This window comes from Sander vitreus, chromosome 16 (assembly GCF_031162955.1).
Source record: "Sander vitreus isolate 19-12246 chromosome 16, sanVit1, whole genome shotgun sequence".
Lineage (NCBI taxonomy): Eukaryota > Metazoa > Chordata > Actinopteri > Perciformes > Percidae > Sander > Sander vitreus.
This window is the reverse complement of record NC_135870.1, coordinates 9,778,164-9,800,690: the sequence shown is the minus strand read 5'-3', so window position 1 is coordinate 9,800,690 and position 22,527 is coordinate 9,778,164. Positions and strand designations below refer to the sequence as shown.

General features: G+C 40.6%; 3 protein-coding genes across 6 annotated transcripts; 2 read left to right on the top strand and 1 right to left on the bottom strand.

The window, feature by feature from the left end:
• Positions 1 to 50: 50 nt before the first annotated feature.
• Positions 51 to 2,583, top strand: hwa (huluwa). The gene is made up of 3 exons (XM_078271402.1): positions 51 to 635; positions 1,512 to 1,710; positions 2,417 to 2,583. The coding sequence occupies exons 1-3, from the start codon at positions 51 to 53 to the stop codon at positions 2,581 to 2,583; spliced, it is 951 nt and encodes a 316-aa protein (XP_078127528.1).
• A 2,208-nt stretch (positions 2,584 to 4,791) lies between these two features.
• Positions 4,792 to 10,111, bottom strand: atp5fa1 (ATP synthase F1 subunit alpha). Its single transcript, XM_078272128.1, has 11 exons — positions 9,995 to 10,111; positions 8,594 to 8,669; positions 8,314 to 8,483; positions 7,296 to 7,469; positions 6,966 to 7,132; positions 6,125 to 6,425; positions 5,771 to 5,995; positions 5,585 to 5,692; positions 5,352 to 5,496; positions 5,093 to 5,243; positions 4,792 to 5,001 (listed from the first exon to the last, which is right to left on the bottom strand). Exons 1-11 carry the CDS (start codon positions 10,052 to 10,054, stop codon positions 4,923 to 4,925), a joined length of 1,656 nt encoding a protein of 551 aa, XP_078128254.1. The 5' UTR covers positions 10,055 to 10,111; the 3' UTR covers positions 4,792 to 4,922.
• Positions 10,112 to 11,244: 1,133 nt separating this feature from the next.
• ark2n (arkadia (rnf111) N-terminal like PKA signaling regulator 2n) lies at positions 11,245 to 21,811 on the top strand. Of its 4 annotated transcripts, none has more exons than XM_078272131.1 (5): positions 11,290 to 11,549; positions 12,480 to 13,376; positions 18,107 to 18,277; positions 18,750 to 18,864; positions 18,957 to 21,811. In XM_078272131.1, exons 2-5 carry the CDS (start codon positions 12,515 to 12,517, stop codon positions 19,132 to 19,134), a joined length of 1,326 nt encoding a protein of 441 aa, XP_078128257.1. In that variant the 5' UTR covers positions 11,290 to 11,549; positions 12,480 to 12,514; the 3' UTR covers positions 19,135 to 21,811. The 4 variants fall into 4 exon arrangements, with proteins under 4 accessions (XP_078128258.1, XP_078128257.1, XP_078128255.1 ...); XM_078272129.1 differs by having other exon boundaries at positions 12,477 to 13,376; XM_078272133.1 differs by lacking the exon at positions 18,107 to 18,277 and having other exon boundaries at positions 11,292 to 11,549; positions 12,477 to 13,376.
• Positions 21,812 to 22,527: the final 716 nt, after the last annotated feature.

Genomic DNA, 22,527 nt, shown 5'->3' with positions numbered 1-22,527 from the left:
TTGAGATCAGCAATTCTCCAAAATTCATCCTTCATGTCCTCTGGAATGAAATGTCGCAGATAAGTCAGACCACACCATCATATCTGACTGAAGGTTACCCTGTGACAAATTTGACTTTAGTCGTCCTTTTGCTCATACCCTTTGTGGTCATTCTGCTTCTGCTGAATTGCCTGTTCCTGGGTTACAAGTTATTGATCCTGTCAAAGAAGACCCGACAGAAGCGAGAGGACGCAGAGGAGATGCTTTTGCAGTCCACCTTGCAAAGAGTCAGACGAGTATCCGACATGGGCTTTTCTTCGCTGCAGGACGAGAGGAGAGCTTATATGTCTCTATCGGAGCCTATCCTGCCCCATCCTGTCACCTCTTCCAGGGCTTCATCCAGGGAGAGGGCCGGGGTGGATCACAGGATCCGGCTCCTGAGGCCAGATGGTGCCACCGGCTCAGGGTCCTTGAGGGCGCCGAGCACCATCCGGGCCACCTCCTCTGCGGCTGCTTTCAGCACAAGACTCGAACTGCCCTCTGGCTCACGGGCATACAGTAACGCGCGATGGTGTAAAAGCGCACCGGTTTTACCACAGTCCAGTGATTCAGAGGCTGAAACCAGAGTGAACCTTGTTCCGCCAAATTCTCCAACGGTGAGTGGTCAACTGTGGGTGTCAATATTTAAAACTGACCAGGAAGAGGCCTAATGAGTCCAGGGTCATTGTGAAGTTATTATTAAGAAGTGGATATTGACTAATTGGTGAACATCATTCAAGCATTCTGCAGGAAATAAGGCCTAAACATACATGTTATGCTACCATATAGGCAAACAAAAAAATGCCCATTTTGACAATGCTTTAGGCCACTCGTGCCAAATTCTAGTAATTATACTCAAATAACATGGCCGGATTATCCTGCTTGGGGGCGCAGGGGCAAAAATTAGCTGCTGGGCCCCTATCAACCCTTGTTTCTCTTGCTCTACGTATATTGTCTACAATTGTCCTAGAATAATATATGGCCTGTTTTCCTGTGTTTTAATTTGATTAAATATGAAGTGAGATAGTGAAGGTCTTACAACTAAATTTTGACATTGGGCCCTTAAGATCAGCTAATAAGAGCAGAACCCACCTTTCGGGCCTTATTATGTCAGTTTATATTTGCATTTGCTGCATATTCCTGTATTACCAAACACAGTTAGAGTTCATAAAATTACCACAAACCAACTGCCACACTGTGATGTTGGGATTTTGAAGGGCCCCTGGAAGTCTGGTGTTGGCTGTCACTGCTCTACTTACTACCCTACCCTGCTTATTCAGTTTATTCCAAACTAATAGGAAAAGTAAAACCTGTTTTCATTAACTTGCAGCTTAAATCAATATTATGTTTTGCAGATCAGCAGTAAAGAGTAGCGAGCAGGAAATGCGTTCATTATTACTTAAAAAAATATATCAAGATCTAACCTCCAGTATAAAGCATAAACTTAATGCTAATACGAAGTGTGAGGTCTTTATTTTTTCTTTTGTACACAGCATGAGACAGAACATGTGGGTAATCTGCGTCGGAGCAGTACTTACGAGAGGCTGACAGATGTGAACCCACGTGTTGCAGTGCTTGTGTTTGACAAAGTGGACATGGAGTGTGACTACACCAACCTGCCTTCAGAGGTGTCCTGCCTGAACACATCTGCAGTGGGTCCTGGACTGGACAGCGACTTTGGTGCAAGTGCAGGTAAACTCTCCTTCCGCTGCACTGTAATCAATATGGCAGTCATTAATAACTACTGCTACTGCTGCATCAAAAACAAGTAGATTGGTTGAACAGTATAAAGAAAAAAACCTTATCTTGCTTGGAGAAATGCTTTCATGTTAAGTAAAAGGGTGCTGTTTTATTATCTTGATTACACAGAATGACACCAGTGAGGAACATAAATTATCTTGCTTTCTTAATAAAATCTTGTTTTCTGGTTTAATGGAAAGCTTGTTTAACAAATTACTACTTCAAAAAGAGTCATATGTAAAGTTACAGTATAATACTACTTTTATAATAAAAGAGTAATAAAAAAAAGTTATGAGTAATGTGTTAGTTTGTAGATAACAATGTGAGCATTGAGCGCAAGTTAAGATCAAGCTTAATGTCATTTACAGGCCCTATTTATGATATATATATATATCATAAATAGTATATTTTAATGTTGAATTAGACATCTGTAAATCATTTTAATCTGCTTCTTTATTGCAAATAAATATGTAAATGTCCACATGCTAGACATCATGCACTTTTTCATGTTTGTTATCACACTTTATTAATCAAGAAAAACAGATCTACTTAAGTACGCCCATGTAGTATGTAGCTGCACTTTTCCACAGTTTTTTTATGACTTAAAACACGGGGATCTTAAAATTAAAGTTCTGGAATATTCACGATTTCGTTTCAGGTGTTTCCCTGCGGATTCTGTCAGGAGACAGTGACAGTTTGTCCAACGGTGTTCTGGCTTCAGCCCTGGAGTGGGATTATTATGACCCATGCTATGTTAAACAGAATAATATAAACAAACATAAACACCACAGACCTGCGGTGCACACCAAACACTACTGGGTGTAATATGTTTCAGCTGTCGGTGTGATCAGTAGTTTTAATGTTTATTTATTTTTTATTTATTTTATTTAAATCTATACATGTTTTAGTCTTCATTTATTTAGTTTGTCTCACTTATAATCACTAGTTTAAATGACACTTTTTCTATTAGCAATGCAATCTGCCACTGAATTTGTTCAAACTGTGAAATATTTACCATGCACCTTCACTTATATTATGAAATAGTTATTATGCACTTCTTCACTTATATTAATCTAATTTAGTCACTATTTAATGTTCACAGGGCGGTTCAGCCAGTTCTGGATTTCATAAACATTCACATATATTATATTAACTGCTTTTGATTTAAATGTTTTGATTCATTCTGAGTAATAAAGACTAATTTAGAATTAAATGCTTCTGGATTATCTTTCCAATTAAATAATGCAAATCACCAGACTCAAGTGTCAATGCTACTACAAACTACAAAAATAGGAAGAAAAAAAAAAAACATTTATGGGGCAATATTACTAGGTTAAAACTGCCTGTTGGTACTGGCCTGTAGTTAATCAATACATCTTAAGATGGTTTTTGATTTTTTTTTTTTTTCTTGACTCACCAGCAGAGGGCCCTGTAGTTTTATTGTTTGGTGGATTTTGCCCTTCGCATTACATTTTTACCCTGTATGAACAGACAAAGATGCAAATAGATAGAACTGTTGATACTGACCATTTACTGTAGGCTTGTACTACATTGTGTGATATTAAGAGAAATAACCTGATTTAATGCTTGACAAAAAATAACAGTAGACTAGGACAATTCCTTTGATAACGACTGGATGTGCCAAAACTTTCTTAAATTAAATGAGAGAAAAAAAACTGAGGTGGTTGTTTTTGGAGCAAAAGAGGAAAGATTGAAAGTCAGCGCTCAGCTTCAAACAACAATGTTAAAAACAATAGACAAAGCCAGAAATCTTGGTGTAGTCCTGGACTCAGACCTGAATTTTAACAGCCACATTAAGACAATAACAAAGTCAGCCTATTATCACCTTAAGAATATATCAAGGGTTAAAGAACTTATGTCTCACCAGGATTTGGAAAAACATGTCCATGCTTTTGTCTTCAGTAGACTCGACTATTGTAACGGTGTCTTTACAGGTCTCCCTAAAAAAATCAGACAGCTGCAGCTGATTCAGAACACTGCTGCTCGTGTCCTCACTAAGACCAAGAAAGTGGATCACATCACTCCAGTTCTTATGTCTTTACACTGGCTTCCTGTGCCTCAAAGAGTTGATTTCAAAATACTTCTGCTGGTTTATAAATCACTAAACGGTTTAGGGCCAAAATATATTTCTGATCTGCTCATGCACTACGAACCACCAAGATCTCTCAGGTCGTCTGGGACAGGTCTGCTATCTGTCCCGAGTCCGAACTAAACAGGGGGAAGCAGCGTTCAGTTTTTATGCTCCGCAAATCTGGAACAAACTCCCAGAAAACTGCAGGTCCGCTGCAACTCTAAGTTCTTTTAAATCAAGGCTGAAGACTTTTCTTTTTGATGTAGCCTTTCTTTAATTTCTTATACTGCACTGTGACTTTTATTCTCCATTACATTTGTTTGTTTTATGTAAAGCACTTTGAATTGCCCTGTTGCTGAAATGTGCTATATAAATAAAATTACCTTGCCTTGATTTGTTGACCATCACAATTTACAAAGTGGAACTTGAAGAGTTTTGAGCCATAAAAGCAACATCAACTACAGCAACCTCCGGAGAAGATGGAGAGTGGGGCTACAAGAACTTTCAAAACACATTTAAAAAGGGTGAGTCACTTTGAAATTGTAGTTGAATTGCTGGTTTTAAGATTGTCTGCCCTAATTGCTACTCTAACATTGTTCCTCACTCAAAGTGGCCAAGTGGGATAGGCCAAGTATAATGACACAAAAGCTTGTCACCTCTACCTTCATGTACTATTGCAGTCATTCCATACGTTTCAGTCCATTACGTAAATCAATTGGTAAAGCCCCAGTGAGCCACTCACTAATTTTTCACTTCTATTTCTAGACAAATGAGAATAAAGTAACCAGCTGTCAGCTGCGCACACTCTGAATTCAGTATTTTTATTGTTATGTGATCAGTAGGAACTGCAAATTGTGGCAAGAGACAATATAATAGTGCTGCATCAAGGTATATCAGAAAGGAACCCAACAGTGCTCCAAACACAAAAAGAGATGATCAAGTCAACTAGTTGGAATACTTTATTCTCTGTTAAGAGATATCTGTACATTAAAGAACAAGTGCCACTTTTTTAAGTTCATAGAAAGTATAACAGAGGTTGCACAGGAAAAGAACCAGATCAAACTGCATCACTTTACTCAAAGCTGGAGAGGAAATTCAACACAGTTTGTTTGAGTTTAGCATCGGATGCCTCAGAGATTTGGCCATCAGACCTGCAATCAAAAAGATTGGTTACAAAATGCATACATACATTACAGTATAATGCAAGTCTGAATGCTGTTGTCCAGAAGCTCTTTAACTTACCTGATAGCTGCCAGCAGGTCTTGGTGCTGGCTCAGAACGTGCTGCAGGAAGGCCTTCTCGAACCTGGTGATCTTGCTAGGCTCCATTTTGTCCAGGTGTCCCCTCACACCAGCATAAATTACTGTTACCTGTTCTTCAATAGCCATTGGACCTGAAACATAAATGCATACAGTCACAGTACATAAGACAACTGTAGAATGGATACATTTTCTGAAAGAAGCCTACTAAGGAACATTTAATACTGAATGTAAATACTCACAGTACTGTCCCTGTTTAAGGAGCTCAGTTAGACGAACACCACGGTTCAGCAGCTGCTGAGTGGCAGCATCCAGATCAGAACCAAACTGAGCGAAGGCAGCCACCTCACGGTACTGGGCCAGCTCCAGCTTCATGGTACCAGCCACCTAGTGAAGGACCGAGATCAACATGTCAGAATCAAAGACATTCACTGTGAAATAAGCTAGGAGATGGGTGATTACAAGGGAGGCTAACCTGCTTCATGGCCTTGGTCTGGGCAGCAGATCCGACACGTGACACAGACAGTCCGACGTTGATGGCTGGTCGAATACCTTTGTAGAACAGCTCAGTCTCCAAGAAGATCTGAGTGAGAAAACAGCATTAATAACTGGGTTCAGGAGTTCAATTGGGACGAAGCAGGTCAACGAGTCACGCGCTCACTTGTCCGTCTGTGATGGAGATGACATTAGTTGGAATGTAGGCCGACACGTCACCAGCCTGTGTCTCGATAACAGGAAGGGCTGTGAGGGAGCCACCGCCAAAGTTGTCGTTCATCTTAGCAGCTCTCTCCAGCAGACGGGAATGCAAGTAGAAGACGTCTCCTGGGTAAGCCTCACGACCAGGGGGACGGCGGAGCAGCAGGGACATCTGACGGTAGGCGACAGCCTGCAGAAAGAAAACACACAAGGTTGTTGTTTATCTGCTAACTAAAGTTAGTTAAAATAAAATGATTTACAGCAGCTGGTTTTCTCTGTATAAACATCCCCTCCAACAATCAGATTAAATAAAACTCACCTGCTTGGACAGATCGTCATAGATGATCAGGGCGTGCTTGCCGTTGTCTCTGAAGTACTCTCCCATGGAACAGCCTGAGTAGGGAGCCAGGTACTGCAGTGGAGCAGCATCAGAGGCAGTAGCAGACACCACAATGGTGTACTTCATGGCGTCGGCATCAGTCAGCCTCTTTACCAGCTGAGCCACAGTGGATCTCTTCTGGCCGATGGCGACATAGATGCAATACAGCTTCTTCTTCTCGTCAGTTCCTTCGTTAAAGCGCTTCTGGTTGATGATTGTGTCGATGGCAATTGCGGTTTTGCTACAACAGAAATGTTGATACTAAGCACCGTGGATTCACCGACAAACAGATCCATGTTGTACACAAATCAATCCCCATCTTGTGTTCATGTGTTAATATTTAAATTTAAAGCAGCCACGAACTGACAAAGGGCTGATCCACCAGGACAGAACAACTAATGGTTATAAAAAAACATACTGAAGGGCGTCTGGATAGCTCAGTTGGTAGAGCGGGTGCCCATACATAGAGGTTTACTCCTCGACACAGCGGACCCAGGTTCGACCTGTGGCCCTTTGCTGCATGCCATTCCCCCTCTCTCTCCCCCCTTTCATTTATTCAGCTGTCCTGTCAATAAAGGCCTACAAATGCCCAAAAAATAATCTTTAAAAAATAAACATATTGCAATAAGCTATAATCATAATATATTGCAATAGTGATTATGTGTCCCATCCCTTATCAGTGTTAGCACTTCCACTGCTGCAACAGTATTTCAATGGCAGCCGGAATAACATCAAATGCTGCCATGTGTTTAAGTATTCACTTTGAGCAGAGTCCTCTTACCCAGTCTGCCTGTCTCCAATGATGAGCTCACGCTGTCCACGACCGATGGGGACCAAACTGTCCACGGCTTTGATGCCAGTCTGCATTGGCTCCCTCACAGAGATACGGGGGATGATACCAGGGGCTTTAAGGCCAACACGCCTGCGGATTTTGGAGCCCAAGGGACCCTGTGGGGAAAATAGTGGAACAAAAAAATCCAGACTGCTATCAACTGGTGAAACTAGTAGTGTTATCTTGTAAACATGATTAATTGCTTTTATGTAAAGCACTTTGTGTTGCATTTTATGTATTAATTGTGTGATAGAAATACAGTTTATCATCATCATCCACCTTTCCATCGATAGCATTTCCCAGAGCATCAACGACACGGCCCAGGAGCTCTTCACCAACAGGCACATCTACAATAGCACCTGTTCTCTTGACAATGTCGCCTTCCTTGATCAGCTTGTCGTTACCAAACACAACAACGCCAACATTGTCGGGCTCCAAGTTCAGAGACATGCCCTGGATAAGAGAAGAAAATTAATTTACTACCATGTTTCCCTTTAGTTTAGCCATATTACAAGTACATAATTAAAACCAGTGCAAGTAAATAATATGTTGCCCTAATTATTCTATGAACATGTAACGATTTGATAAATTATTGTTTTTGCAGTAATGGACATACTTCTGTATTCTAGGAACAGTCTTTTACGCAGTATATTTACACATGGGTACTACACATTGCAACCAGTGACAAAGTAGCAGTGGCTATGTACTTAAGGGACCATTGACATTAGTTTTCAAGAAAGTAGTGAGAATTGCTGTTTGCCAATTACCTCTGACTACATATAATTTAGAGGCTGGTTGGGTGAATGCAATCTTCTAAAACATTCAAGCTGTAGCATCAACCCATTCAGTGAAAGGTTCGCGTCTAAAGGCCTTTTTATGCTTCTGCGTAGAATCGACGGTATACCCCCGCAGACCCCTCCGCGTCTACGCCGGACCCTACGCTGTAGCCTGACATGCACCTCTCGAAAAATGTGACTACACGTCGCAGCGACGCACATCGCTCGGCTGTGGCTTGGTAGCGTTGCATTTCCCCTTACTCATTTCCTGGTTCTCCTTCTCCATAAACAACATGAAATCAAGGAGAGGGTTAACTTTTCCTGCTACAGATTTCCCACCTTGGTCAGAAAACACAGGGGAGACACTTTGTTTCTCTCACACTATTACTCTAGAGTTGGTACTAGCTCCGAAGCGCGCGCGCGCCTCTCTCTCTCTCTCTCTCTCTCTCTCTCTCTCAAGCTCTGCGTGGAGCCTGCTTAGAACCATAAAACGGCCTTAAGGATTACATCATTAGTCTTACCTTCAGACCAGAGGAGAACTCCACCATCTCCTCAGCCTGCACGTTCCTCAGACCGTGCACTCTGGCAATACCATCACCGATGGACAGCACACGCCCAGTCTCCTCCAAGTTAGCACTGGTGTCAGCTCCCATGATCTTTTGCTCCAGAATGGACGATACCTCGGCTGTGCCTTTAATGTATGTAAGGTACACTAATTAACAACTTTGGAAACACTGTTGGATACCAATTATTTAATGTTCTAGTAGTAGTAGTCCAAAACAGGGTTCCTGAAACACTGACCCGTTTTCTGCAGCCATGGACGTGTGGTGTGTAGATTCTTGACTCCTACACATGCTGCGGCAACGTTCTTGGATACCTTTAAAACAACGGGAACGAGTACACAAATCAATTTTATACACACCGAAAGGTGTAGCATTTTTCAAAAATCAGCAAAATCAAATATAATATCAGTCACTAATATATTGGGTACACCCAAATGCAATCTAATAGCAGCCCTGCAATAACTTTGTCATGGTGCTAAGAAAGCTTACCTAATTGTAATGGCAATTGTAATGTTTTACCAGTACACTCAGTACTGTTTAAAAACAGTGACGTTTGAAAAATGTTTTTAATGGTTTCCTGTTCTAAACAAACATAGAAACTAGTTTTGATACGTTTTCGCTTAATAAACACAATATGAACCAACATTTACAAATATTATTATCATCATCATCAGTCTGTATTGATGCTACTTCTTTTATTTCATATTTTTTATAGAGAACAGTACATTAATATTTAGGACATATGTCATTACCGCCTATCTGGACAGGAGCTGCAACTTAGAGAACAGTTAGAGCTGCACAATTATAAATCGTTTTATTGTGTAGCCGACAGAATATCTTTTCATCGAGATTGTTACAAGAGACTTAGGATTTTGGAAAAACCTTCAGGACGCAACTAGTGATATTGAGAACAACTTTCTGGGTGTTCAAACCTCGCCAGGTATTAATATTAATGTCTGTTACGCAAATGTAATATTAAATTACTGGGATTAATTCAAACACTGAATTGATATGAGCCATTTCCAGAAACATTTAATTCTAAATGACAATTGCAGCTCTATATTAGCACATTCATAAACCTTCTACAACAGGACTAGGGCTTGTTCCAAAATATTGGAGAAGGGCCCCAGGTCATACAGTCTGGAGGGTCGTAGGACAGTCCTCACCAATAACAGTTACTAGCAAGAACAGTAGAATATCCAGCTAATGTCACGCCATATACATAAACAGCTAGCCTATGCATAGTTTAGCAGGGCAAATGTATTTGCAATGAAAGCTAGCATGAACAATGAAAGCTAAAGAGTGACAAACCTGACCTTCAATAACGAATTACATTCGTCATTACTGCACTTTAGCTTAGTCATATTCATTGACAACACATTAACACATAGCTCAGAGTTTACTTTTATCGTCTAGTCACGCTTAATAATTACTGTACTAGATAGTGGCGGCTTGTTGCAGTCTGTCAGCATCAAAAGATAACAGTGGGACTGGGAACTAGCAAAGTGAAGGGCCCGGTGTCCTCCGGTGCAAACGTGTGTATGCGCAACACCGCCATAACTTTTTATTTGAATAAATTCGGAGTTTTGTAAAGGAAATCGACACAAATCTAAACACATAAGACGTTAGAGTTGCTTACAAATCCAGCCTGTCGAGGAAGACTTCGGGTCAGAGCCGCTGCGACGCGTACTGACAGCATGATGTCCTGCAGGGTATGTCCTGCTCCAGTTTCGGAGAGAGAAGGATGGCGGACACGGCAACAAATTTGTAGAAAGGTCACAGCTACCCGGAAGTACTTAAAAATAAACTACCATACTTATTTTTCTCCTTTTTCATAATTATGTTAAGAAATAGACAGTAACGGACAGAAATATTGACGAGTAACGGATGAATACGTTGATACCACATTAAATAATGAGATAAAAGATTGAAATATGCTACCCTAAATATATAAGGAGACAATTCAAGAAAAACAACCAATGAAATATAACGTAGTATCCAAAGAAATTGATACGTATTATTATTTTAAAACTGCCTACTCTATTTTATACGTTCAATGAATTTAATCAAAATTATAAAACAATTAAGTAAGTATTTACTTGCTTTTGTGTTTATTACATTGCATGCTTACTCATTAATACATTTCAATAAAATATGTATAGGTATAACTAGCTTTAGTTATATAATTATGACCCAGGTTCAGGGCACCTTGCATATAACATTGCTTGAAATTTAATTAATGTTGCACCAAAATATAGATTAGCTATTGTTCATGGTAGAAACCCATTTTTATAAGTATGGGTGCCATCGGGGTGATTGCGATCTAGCTAGACAATTTGTCAATATTACCTTGGTTTTTTCCGAATAATGTTTTTTTGTCTTACTCATTGAATTTTACATACAATACATTGCTGTCTATACATTAGTGGAGTAAAAAGTATAGTAGTTACATCTGAAAGATTGTGGAGTAGAAGTAGTAGCATGACATTTACATACTCAAGTAAAGTACCTCAGAGTTGTAGTGTAGGTCACTGTGCTTGAGTGAAATATACTTTTCACCATCGCTGTGATAGGCCTATCATAGGCTATAAGTAAATCACGTTCTTTTCATTTGCAAGGATTTTTAAATATAGCGTGTATACCGTTAATATAGCTAATACATCCGGACTCCATGCCGGTTTTCTCATAGGGAATTCATTTAATCGCCGCCTGTGAAAACCCAACAAAGAGAATGAATTAAATCGCTCCGCTCCACACCCAGCAGCACTCTTCCGCTACTTTATCCCATGCATGTATTATATTAACTGCTGTCCCCTGTCTACAACCCCCCTGCTGTCCATGCATGTTCTGCGGTATTTTCCATGGTATTTTCCCATCCTGTAGTTTTAATATCCGGCCCACGGAGGCGCTCGACCAGGGGAAAATGCCCGGAAGTGGCGCATGTAGCTTTGTGAAAGACAGACGGCTGATGGAGACATTTTAAAATAAACACACAGCTAACTGCTAACGGCTAACAGGGCTCGCAAAGGTGCGAGCGCACTGCGCCAAAACACGTTCAAATTCTTCCAAGTTGTAAAGAAGTAAAGTATAATTAGCAGTACATTGTTTATGCATCGTAAATCAAAGAGGCTACAGATAACCGAAGATGTTGAAAAGTCTGACACTGGGAAAAGAAGAATATAACTAACGCCGAGGTAAGTTGTAACTAGCGCGGCCGATTTTAAATGCTAGCTAAGTTGGCTAACGTTAACGTTACCGCTTTGACTCATTGACTGAGCTAACGTTAGCCGTTAGCTGCTGACATTATTCTGCTTGTTACGCCTCTGGGTGGCTAGATACTGCTTCCATTTATAGGATCGTGCTAGGCAGCTGCCCTGCAACCTGAACATTTGCCGTGACTTGTCGTCTTCTCGCCAAGTTTGCAGAGTGTAAGGTTATGGTCGAGTTTAGCTTCACTACGCAGCTATAAGTAGTGCCTGGATCCAAGCCTGTGTTAGCCTTAGCTAGCCACAGACACAACTAACTAAAGTCATTACATCATTTACTAATAAATGTCTCATAGTACACACACTTGGTTTAATGTGGCTGAGGGGGTTTAACAGAAATAAATGGAATCATTATCAGGCTGTTTGAGACGTAAAAGTAGAATACCAATCAAAATAAAAGTAACTCTTAGAAGCTAACCAACGTTAATTACTTACCAGTAATATCGCTAATGGAAATTTCTGGCCAAATTGTTGCATGCAATTTAATGAGATTATTTTTTGTTTTTTGTATGTGAACAGTTCGTAGTAATGCAACATGTTAACCCAGTATAAAATGCACAGAATACGTTTAAAACGTTGTATGCAGGTTGGTAAAGGAGGGAAATGGCTTGAATATGTATATATATTGTGTGTGTGTGTGTATGTGTATATATATGTATATGTGTGTGTGTGTGTGTGTGTATATATGTATAACTGTTGTTTCAAAAGAAATATTACATTTTTGGGCCATTGTGATAAAATTCTGAATGCCCATTATATTTAATAATGCCCTTATAAATTGCCTATGCTATCAGACATACAGCATATTGCACAGATTAAGACTATACTGGAATTAGTGATGCGTTTTTCTTCCAGCAGGTGAGCTCCTGTCCAGGCACATTGGTCCATGTTTGATGGACCTTTGGGCTCTGGGCTCAACTAGCATGAAGATGGCTGACTCAGACAAGGCAGAAGAATTTGTGGATGCTGAGTGCCCCCCAGAGTGCCTTGATGAAGCACAATCAGCCACATGCTCTGTCCAGGGAGAGCAGGATGAGCATCTGAAAACGGAGACCACCACCAGTACCAGCTCACCACCAAAGGAGGCAGACAGCCCCTTGAATACAGAGGGTGAGCAGAGTCTCCTCTCCATGCCATGCCTGATGAAGGAGCTCCGCCGAGACTCCCCAGAGTCCCAGCATGCCTCTACAGGAAGTGACAAGCCAGTATCTTGTCATGTCTATGAGAGTGACTCCTCAAACCCCTGCATGCTCTCCCCCTCATCTAGTGGCCACCTTGCTGACTCAGACACACTCTCCTCAGGGGAAGAAGGTGCTGCTCCTCCTAAGGGAAAAGATGGAGAGGGCACCATGGAAGCTGCAAATGATCCTGGACAGGCAGCAGGAAGGCAATCATCTGCTACGGCTACAGGGGGGAGGAAATCTCGGCGGTCACGTTCAGAGAGCGAGATGCCACCTAATGCAATGGCTGCAAAGAAAAACCGGTGCCAGCCCACCTTGGTAGCAGCAGGAGGGCAGGAAAAACAAACCAATGGCAAGCTGGCAAAAGTGAAAGGTCACCGGAGCCAGAAACACAAGGAGCGAATACGTTTGCTGAGGCAAAAACGGGAGGCAGCAGCACGGAAGAAGTACAACCTGCTGCAGGACAGCAGTACGAGTGACAGCGAGCTCACGTGTGACTCCAGCACCAGCTCCTCTGAGGACGAGGATGATGACACCTCAGGAGGTAGCAAGACAATCAAGACAGATATTTCAGGTAACATCCAGTGTTCACAACACATGCTTATAGCACAGTACTACTATCACTGTGTGGTAGTACAGGGTAACAGTAGCAGCCCCTTAGATACCCCATGTAAAACACTGTATCACATAGTGATAGAAGAACATGACAATCGAAGATGACTAGCCATCAGAGTCAAACACTTGACAATAAGAGGGAGCCTGCATGACTTAAAATTTTCAGGCAACCCAAACCATATTTTTCACATGCCACATATAGTAAGAACATGTAATAGGGTTATACAAAGCCTTTGCAATATCAGCTCAGTACAAGCACTGCTTTGTTTGTTTGTTTTATCAATCACTTTCTTTTATTTTTCTCACTCATCTCTCTTCAGTCACCCTGCTTTTAGATACTTAGACTGTGTGTGTGTGTGTGTGTGTGTGTGTGTGTGTGTGTGTGTAGGAGGGCCTATGCTCAGTCACTTGTAGTAAAACAATATATGTTTTGTTAGAACTTTGTCTCATCATTTGCATGCTGTGGAAGTCTAGTGGACATTCTTCAACTCATGGAATGATGTAAACGGAGTTGCGTTAATCTAACCTATATTGTGAGCTCTGCAAATCAACAAGTGAGCCATTTGCTCTATATCAGCGTTTGCTGTAAATAGACAATGAATGGTGCACGATCACACTGTTCAGTTACCATTTATTGTACAGTTACTGTTCAGCTTTGGTGTTCTGATAGAAGGTGACAGGTGGTTCTCTTCTCTATAATGGCTTCTGTGGCACCTTTGACATGTCACATAACTCTTGGGTCATCGACTATAAAATAAAAATGCATATACAGCTCTTACTAAGGATGGCTTTAAGCTACAAAATTAGACTAAGGCACAGAAGTGTCTAATACAAATAAACACTGACAGTATTGTCTGCACATTGGCCCTTTGATTCTTCCCTTAGCTAATGTTTCTTAAATAAATGTAGAAATCTCTTGGGTGAGTTGAGTTCTCCACGAGTAGCAACTGGCTGGGTGGTATTCACAGGCCTGCTGCTGTCACTTTATTTACTTTAGGCTGATATTTTCACTGTGATTGCATTTCCTAGGAACATAACCTGTTGGGTTGGTTTTGGTAGGCAGTTGATCTTTCCCGGTAAATTCAGAATTTAGCTGGTGGTTTGTCAAGGTTTTTGTTTGACAAATTATTGTTAAGGTCACTTAGTGTGTTTTCAGAGTGGAATTAGTTTATCCAGTCTTAGTTTTTTTGTTCAGAAGCACTATAGAGCGATTGTACAAGGTGTCTGTTTTGGCTGAAACTAACCCTACTGCATATTTTACGAAGATGATTGAAGTTTTAGAAGAAAACATATGCCCTTCATCAAAGGTTTGTAATGAGTTTGCCTTAAATGGGTGTTTTTACCTCAGTCTCTCCAGTTAACACATTTTAAAAACCATGGTAACTGAATCAGTCTCCTGAGACATCCAGTTATCTCCCTTTAGGGATCCGTACTACATGAAATGTTTTCAACCATTTTTACATCCCGCACACAGATTTGAGTGCTTCAACTGCATGATGTAGTCCATCAGCATGAAAGAGTCGATCTGCACGTAACCAAAAACAAACTGTCATTTTCTCTTTAATACAAAAGTCCACCTCCGAAGCATGAAAGTGCTACTGTATTTTCTTATGGCTTGGCCTCAATGTCTTTAAAGCTGGCTTCAGACGTGCATCGGAGAGATCCAGAGTGGGCGCCCAGATTCATGGGCTGCTGGACACCAGTTCGTGGGACAGGAACGGCATCGGCAGTGTTCTGGAGGAGGCCATGACGCGATTTGCTGTGATGCAGCGCCAGACTGAGGAGCGCTTCCGCATCTGGATGGAAAAGCTTGCACACCTCGACTCGGACAACGATTCGTCCAAGCGCTCAAGTGATGCCGTAGACGGGCAGCAGCATCCATCCCGTGGGGGACGCCCGTCCCCACCCAGTTCCTTTTTGCCATCGTCAGAGTCTTCAGAGACTATGGCTGCCTACATGTTGGCACGAGAGAACAACAGTCTCACCTCCACCCCTAACAACAACAACAACAACAACAACAACGCCCTACCTGAAGTGGTAACTCAGAATGGAAATCTAGGTGTTCCAGATCCTGGTCTCTTGAATGTTTAGATTTCACTTCTACACCACTCCTCGCTGTTTCATACTTTGATCTTACCAAGAGTGGAACTACTTGATGCAGAAAGCATGGCAATGGGTATTAATAGGTGAATGATGCGAGGTCACTAAAGGGATACACCATCAACAGCAGCTGGGCCCGAGCTGGTCATTTGAACTTGACTCTGTGCAGACCTGAGGCCCAGTCAGTGCATCGGCACTGAATCACTGTGAGATTCGACATTCAGAATAATTCAACTCACCTGTTTGATTTCTGCAGCATCTGTGACACACGGCATTTCACAATAGACTGTTGAGTCAGGGCACTTATTGTATTGCTTATCGTCTCGCTTGTTTGTTTTTTGTGTAACACACACACACACACACACACACACACACACACACACACACACACACACACACACAAAGAAGCTGATCATGTCATTCTTACAGCACCTGGGCAGCCGTCATGACAGTGCTGGGTGGGGTGCTGCTGCTTAATAGCATGTGCCTTGTCATTCTGACTTCACACTAGGAATGATTGCTAGAGCATCATAGTACTATTTCTTTAGAAATTGGGTTCAACACTCTACATTACCCTTCTTTCTCCTGAACTATGTTTGCACTTTGCTTGTAAATGGTTCAGGACTTTTAAATTCTTGTGACAACCTTTATTTTGGTGGTATAGCTTTACTAGCAAATTAAACATTTACATAACATTATAAATTTGCCTCTAAATATAAACACTATACTAACCCACACAATTTCTTGCTTTTTAAAATCCTATGACGTTATTAGATTAGATGTGTTTACATTTTGTAATGTTTGCGTTTCTGTTACATTTGCTGCTATTGCTGCCTTTGTGCAGTAACAAGAAACTAGTGAGGGAGTTCTGACTCCCAATGTTTATTTTTAGTAGCCTATGTATATGGACATCAGATAAGGCATGGGTTCCTATGTTGTGGCTATTAGCTGCAATGTCAAGAGCCTCAAATTTTCACTCGTATAATATTTGCCTAGTTAGTTTTTTATGTGCACTCTGCTGCCAGCTTGGCCTGTGCTCCACAAGGTGCTGCGTGTTCCGCAGCATGATTTTAACCTGAAAACCCAGGCGTCAAACTAAAACATATACAGCTGTTATCCAGCTGCAGTATGATGCATGGCAATGTTTACTGATTTCCTAAGAACTAACTGATCTGAGTGATCAAGTGGCCTTCTCTGGTTCAGATCCTGTGGTCTTTTCGGCGGAAACACTCCACCGCAACCCTCTCCTCAAACTACTTTTACTGATGTAGATGGCCATAGTGTCACAGTTCCTAACACTGCTAACACTATCTAACCATCAAATACATTGATGAAGGAATCTTTGGCCTAATCATATTTATAGTTAGGATGTTCAAAAAAAAGTGTTACATTTTCTGTATGTGTATATGTAGCCCTATGTCTGTTAGGTTTTACAAAAGGTAAAGCTGGAGGCATTGTTTCCCCACCTGTTTGCATGTGGTTATATTAGTATTTAGAATGTGCAAGGCCAAATTAGTTTTCATCAGCAGCATGTGTGCAAGGTATACCTTTGCTTATGCTGATACATGGTGACTGACAGAACATTTTATCTATTTAGTTGTTTTCTCTTGGCCTAATGGTTTTGTTTCCAGTTGTGTGAATATTGGTGTTTTTGGTTCATGGTGCATAATTACGTACATTTGGTTTAAATGGATCCAACAGCTGCTGTCTTGCATTTGTTAAAACTGAAATTACCTTTAAATCATCTGTTTTGTCGACATGGTAGAATGAGCCTTGTGCATACAATCACAAACGGTGTGCATTAAAACCAACACTAAGGACAGTCCATTGTTTACCAAAGAGACTATCCTGGTTTACATTAGTCCTTTTTTCTATCTCCAATACATGGCCTTTATATTGGCAAATCCTCGATTTCTCTGGTAACTCTAGTACCTGCCTATTTCAACCCAATCAGCTATTCATAGGAAGTGTTCTCTCATAGTACATGCTGTCCAGACAAACCCCCTCACACACACCCACGGACACGATGATAGCAGTGTGTGTGTGTCTCACCCAGGGACTCCTTCTGACAGGGTAGAACAAAGATACGTATTCCTGCGCTCCCATAGTTATTCTTCTGTTGTTTGGCTGTTATTATCCCACTACATTTTATTCACCGAGTAAGATCATTTTGAAGTGTTTTGTAATGTCTGTATTCTAGTGTAGTTTTTATGTGAATGGCTGTTATTTTAAAAGCAATAAATGGAGAGAAAAAAAAACACTAAAGGATTATTTATTTACTCTTATAATATAAAAGCCTCACTAGTGTAAATTTGGATAGTGATGATAACCTTATTCACAGTGGGACGCTTTTTTGTTATTCATGTTTTACAGCCGAACTAGTGCTGTCAGATTGGATGAGCCAAAATGTTTAATGTCACTGTTGATGTAAACCTTTTGCATTTTGGAAAATAGCGTGTGTTTACTTTTGTGCATTGTAGACGCTGCAGTTAGCAGGACTATGGATGCAGTGTCCAGTCTCTGTTCCAAACAGTCCTATGATTGCAAAGCATGATTTGAATAATGAAGTGTTTTCTTTGTTTTCTGCAGACGGGCTTCCAGTAGTGGGTCACTATGATATTTCAGACACTGATTCTAACCAGGAGAGTATGAGTGTGGAGACAGTCCGGCCCACGGTGATAAAGCATGAGCTAAAAACACACAGAGGCCAGGATATGGCAGCTCACTCTGGGTGTATAAAAGCTCTGTGCTCTATCTCAGGTCAGTTACAAACCCTCTGAATCCAAACTGATAATTTCCACTCCTCTCAGTGAAGATTTAGAAGCATGGGTGCAAAGTGCTTTGTTGGGGAAACGGTCTTAATAATCTCAGCAAGACGCCTTTGAAGTACTACTGCCTTCATCCCTAACCACACACCACTTGCTTGCATTGGGTGCTATAAAAAAAAAAAACTCTCGCTGCCTTGCTTCAAGACAAAAGAATTGACCTTTTATGACTGACTAGCCGGCATTGTCAAAACATGAATATAAAAGGTCCACAATTAAAGTTCTGTCCAATGTGTGGCTCCATGCTATCCAGTCAGCTTTTCGAACACAAGTGTCAGATTCATCATTATTTTTTTTCTTGTCTGTGTCAAAGCAGCTGCAGTCTTTATGTGTCAGCAAGGCCTGAAGCTCTCCACTGCTCTGGTCCTCCTCACAATGCGTGACTCTGTTCCTCTTATTTGTTTCAGGTCACGTGGAGGCAGAGCTGTCGCACAAGGAAAGTTCTCAATACAACAAGGGCCAGATTAACATCGCTTCCTCTGACAGTGAGGTGGAAATAGTCGGAGTGCAAGAGAAAGCACGGTAAAGTGGGGGAAACTTTATCCTTTAATTATTATTTTTTACAAATGAATTTAACTTTTCAAATTTATTTGAACTTGTGTTTTTCAATCCAGATTCACCCACCCATGCGGAGGGGTGATAAAGAGTCTGTCCACCTGGAAGGACAACTCAGTGGAGCAGTTAAACAGCACAATTCAACCACAGCTCTGGACTCAGCCCAACTGGGTGTCCCCTCCTGAAGTGGTGGACCTCACACTGGACGAGGACGCCGGACACAAATACCTACTTTAAACAACCTGTACACTGAAGACTTCTTATTTCTCCCTCTCACTCCTCATCCCTCTTGTCTTGCCTCCATGTTACAACTGAAATCCCTCCTATAGTTGCAGCCTCGCCTGTAACCGCTTGTGGACTCTTCCCGCTCCAGAGCACCGTTTGTTTTTAACTTACTGTTCAACAATCATGTATCAAAGCCATTCTACTGACGTGATTCCCTGATCTTGGCTTGTCAGCGCTGAATTCAGTTGTAATAAAATGGCACAGCACTTCAAGTGCAGGTGGAAATTTACGTAAGAGTGATTTATCTGTTAATGATAGCAATATCCTATCTTTTATTTAATACCTCAGTTACCCCTTGATAACGGGTGTAGGTTGTCACTTTGTGTTGTGTGCTTGCAAGCTGTATAGTGAAAACATCAAGTTGCTGCTTGAGAGCAGGTCAGTATCACAACACAGCTGTTGACCTGCTTCATTACAGATTCTGAACGGCATATTTTTCAGATTTGTCATTTTTATCGGCAGTCACCTGCGGTCAAGGCATACACAGCAGCTGGTACACTTTCTGTTGTACAGTGAACCACAAAGTTTGCTTTGTACCTGCCTAGGGTCAATGTTGTTTTCAAAAGTCTCACCACTGGTCTTACATTTAGTTCAGTCTGCATTGATAGCTTTGCTTCACTATACTTTGTCCAGCAAAGGTATAGCCTAATGCTCTTGTGCTGTCAGGGAGGGTTTTGGTTTATCTCAAAGGAACAGTTTGACATTTTGGGAAATATCTGTATTCGCTTTTTTTGCAGAGAGTTTGACAAGAAGATTGATTGCAGTCCGTTATCTTAGCACGACAACTAGGAACAGGTGGAGACAGCTAACTTGGCTCCGTCTACATGTAACAAAATCCTCCGACCAACACCTCTAAAGCTCACTGATTAATTATAATTATGTTTCATTTGTTTAATCCACATTAAAAAAAAAAAACTAAGTGGGAAAATTACAATTCACAGTTTTTAGGGTGTCTTTGTGCCATACTGTTTTTGGCCTAGAAATAGTTGAACAGAGCGAGGCTTAGCGGTTTCCCCGTCTCCCGTGTTTGTGCTAAACTAAGCCAACCCACTGCTAGCTGTAGCTTCATATTTAATGGCTAGACATAAGAGTGGTATCAATCTTCTCATCTAGCATATTTCCCAAAATGTCTTTTGATATAAATCTACAGCTTTCGTTTCAGAAATACTACCATATTCCTGTACGTTTTTCCTTTTTTCATGAAAACAAACCAGAAAACCACTGGTTAAAATCAAGACTCTGACACAACACAAACACACTGACTCATTTCCACCACAGCACTACTATGTGGTGGTGCTGTATTGAATAGAAATTCTCTTTTGTTTTAAAACATAGATGTTGGAAGCCACAGTCTGCTGTGTTGCTACAGAGTCAGGGTGTCCCAGGTGACGTCGTTTTCAGTGAATGTATGACCCTGCAGTGCTGACTGGGTGCACTTATTGTTTGCATGCTTATCCTGAGTGGATGCATACACCTTTAAACCTCTGGGGACCCCTTTATAACAACTGTATCTTCCATTGAATACTGCAAAGCAAGATGGCCTGAATGCCTTGAAATGTGCACTATTTTCTTTTAGAATCGTATAAAGCTTATTCTTTTACCTTACAATGCAGCGGATTTTGCTATCTCAACAATAAATATTTTAATAATAGATATATAGAGAATTTAGCACACTAAAAACAAAAAGTATAAGTGGTTTTGAGTTTGTACCCACGTGTTGGGGGTGTTTATAGAAGAAACTTTTAAACTGTTTATACCCTGATCCTCAGGGCTTGCTTGCTCTCTTTCCCTGTGGTCTTATTTTTGTCTCGCAGCACTGCAGCCACACTGGTAAATTTGTATCAATGATCCAATTCCACCCACTGTTTTTAACACTTAAGCTTTATTTTATTTCATATTAAATAGCATCTACTTTCCTAAGTGATGCTTGAGAATTCTATAATCAAATTATTTTACTTCTGCTGGTCACAGAAGGGAAGGGAAAATCCTAAATATATGGAACTAAACCAAAGTCTAAATGGAATTTATGTTTTCAGTTTTTTTTCTTCTTTTTTCTGGATTTGAAATTTGCTTCCAGTTTATTTGTTTTAAATTTGCTATAAGTCAAAATCTTTTCATTTGGAAGTCGATGCATGTGTTGTGAAATGAGGTGACTTGAATTCTGTTTCAAACTCAAGATACAGTGTAGTCTAATGTGATATTTTTGTTTTTCCTTTGGCCAGTTCTTTCCACTATATACAGCTACCACTGCGACAGTTCTTTTACCAGGCCACTTCTGCTTGCAAAATCCATTTTTGCTATTGTTCCTTAGGATTATTATGAAATGTTAGTAAGACTAATGTCTTTTAGTGATAGAGGTTTGGTAGAAGATTAGGGCGGTGATGCTCGACGATGGTTGCACATAGCATGTTTGGTCACATCTTTAACCTCAAGTCAGATATAATCCTCATTATCCGTAATTTAGCTTTGCTCTTCTGTTTTTATTGTTTTATTTTACTGTCAGTATTTTAAATTAACAAAACTATTTGTTATTGTGTTGCTTCTGCAAGTCCTTGACTTCCTTGAAATTATGTCTGTAGAACAACAAGAAACTATTTTAAAACTAAATAAATAGAGCGTTATTTAATGACCTAATTGTACAGCAATTTATTTCCTTGTCTCTAGTAAATTAATTCATTTTAAAAGCAGGAAACTGGTATGTAGTCTTTGTTCATGCTGTGATTGTTAGGATATCAAATGTCTAGTGTCATGCTTAGGGAAGGAAAATTGAACTGGTGGTCCAGGATTTGTTTGTTTTTTCATTTAAGTCTGAGGAATCACTGCCTAAAAGTGCAAAAGTGGCTGCCAATTTTGTCTGTCAAAAGTAATTGAGACTAAAGTCTTTAAACTGAAGACAATGACATGTTGCTTGTTTTTCATCCTTTCAGACAACTTTAACTACAACTTTAGCAAACAACTTAAATTCTACTAACAAAGTTCTCCCTCAAATTGAAATATAATAACGGCAGCACACTGATAAAAAGCCCAAAGTCCTGTCTATCAAAAAGTGTTTTGCACGGGTATATTCTTGTGTGTAGCAGTGAGAATAATTGCCATTATAGGTACAATACTTTATGACACGTCTCATTATTTTCTTTTATCCTGTTGCCAAACGTCTAGACAACTGCCTCGCTGTGAACAATACAACTTCACCGTCACCCACAAAAGTGGCGTGCCAGGTCAGAGGTCATACTGTGACACCTGCCGCTAGGGGGACATATGGAGTTTGCATGAAGAGGACAATGAGGGAGTGGAGCAATGCAGTCTGCGGGGCCCTTTTCCTAAAACCAAAGCCCTTTAGCCAGC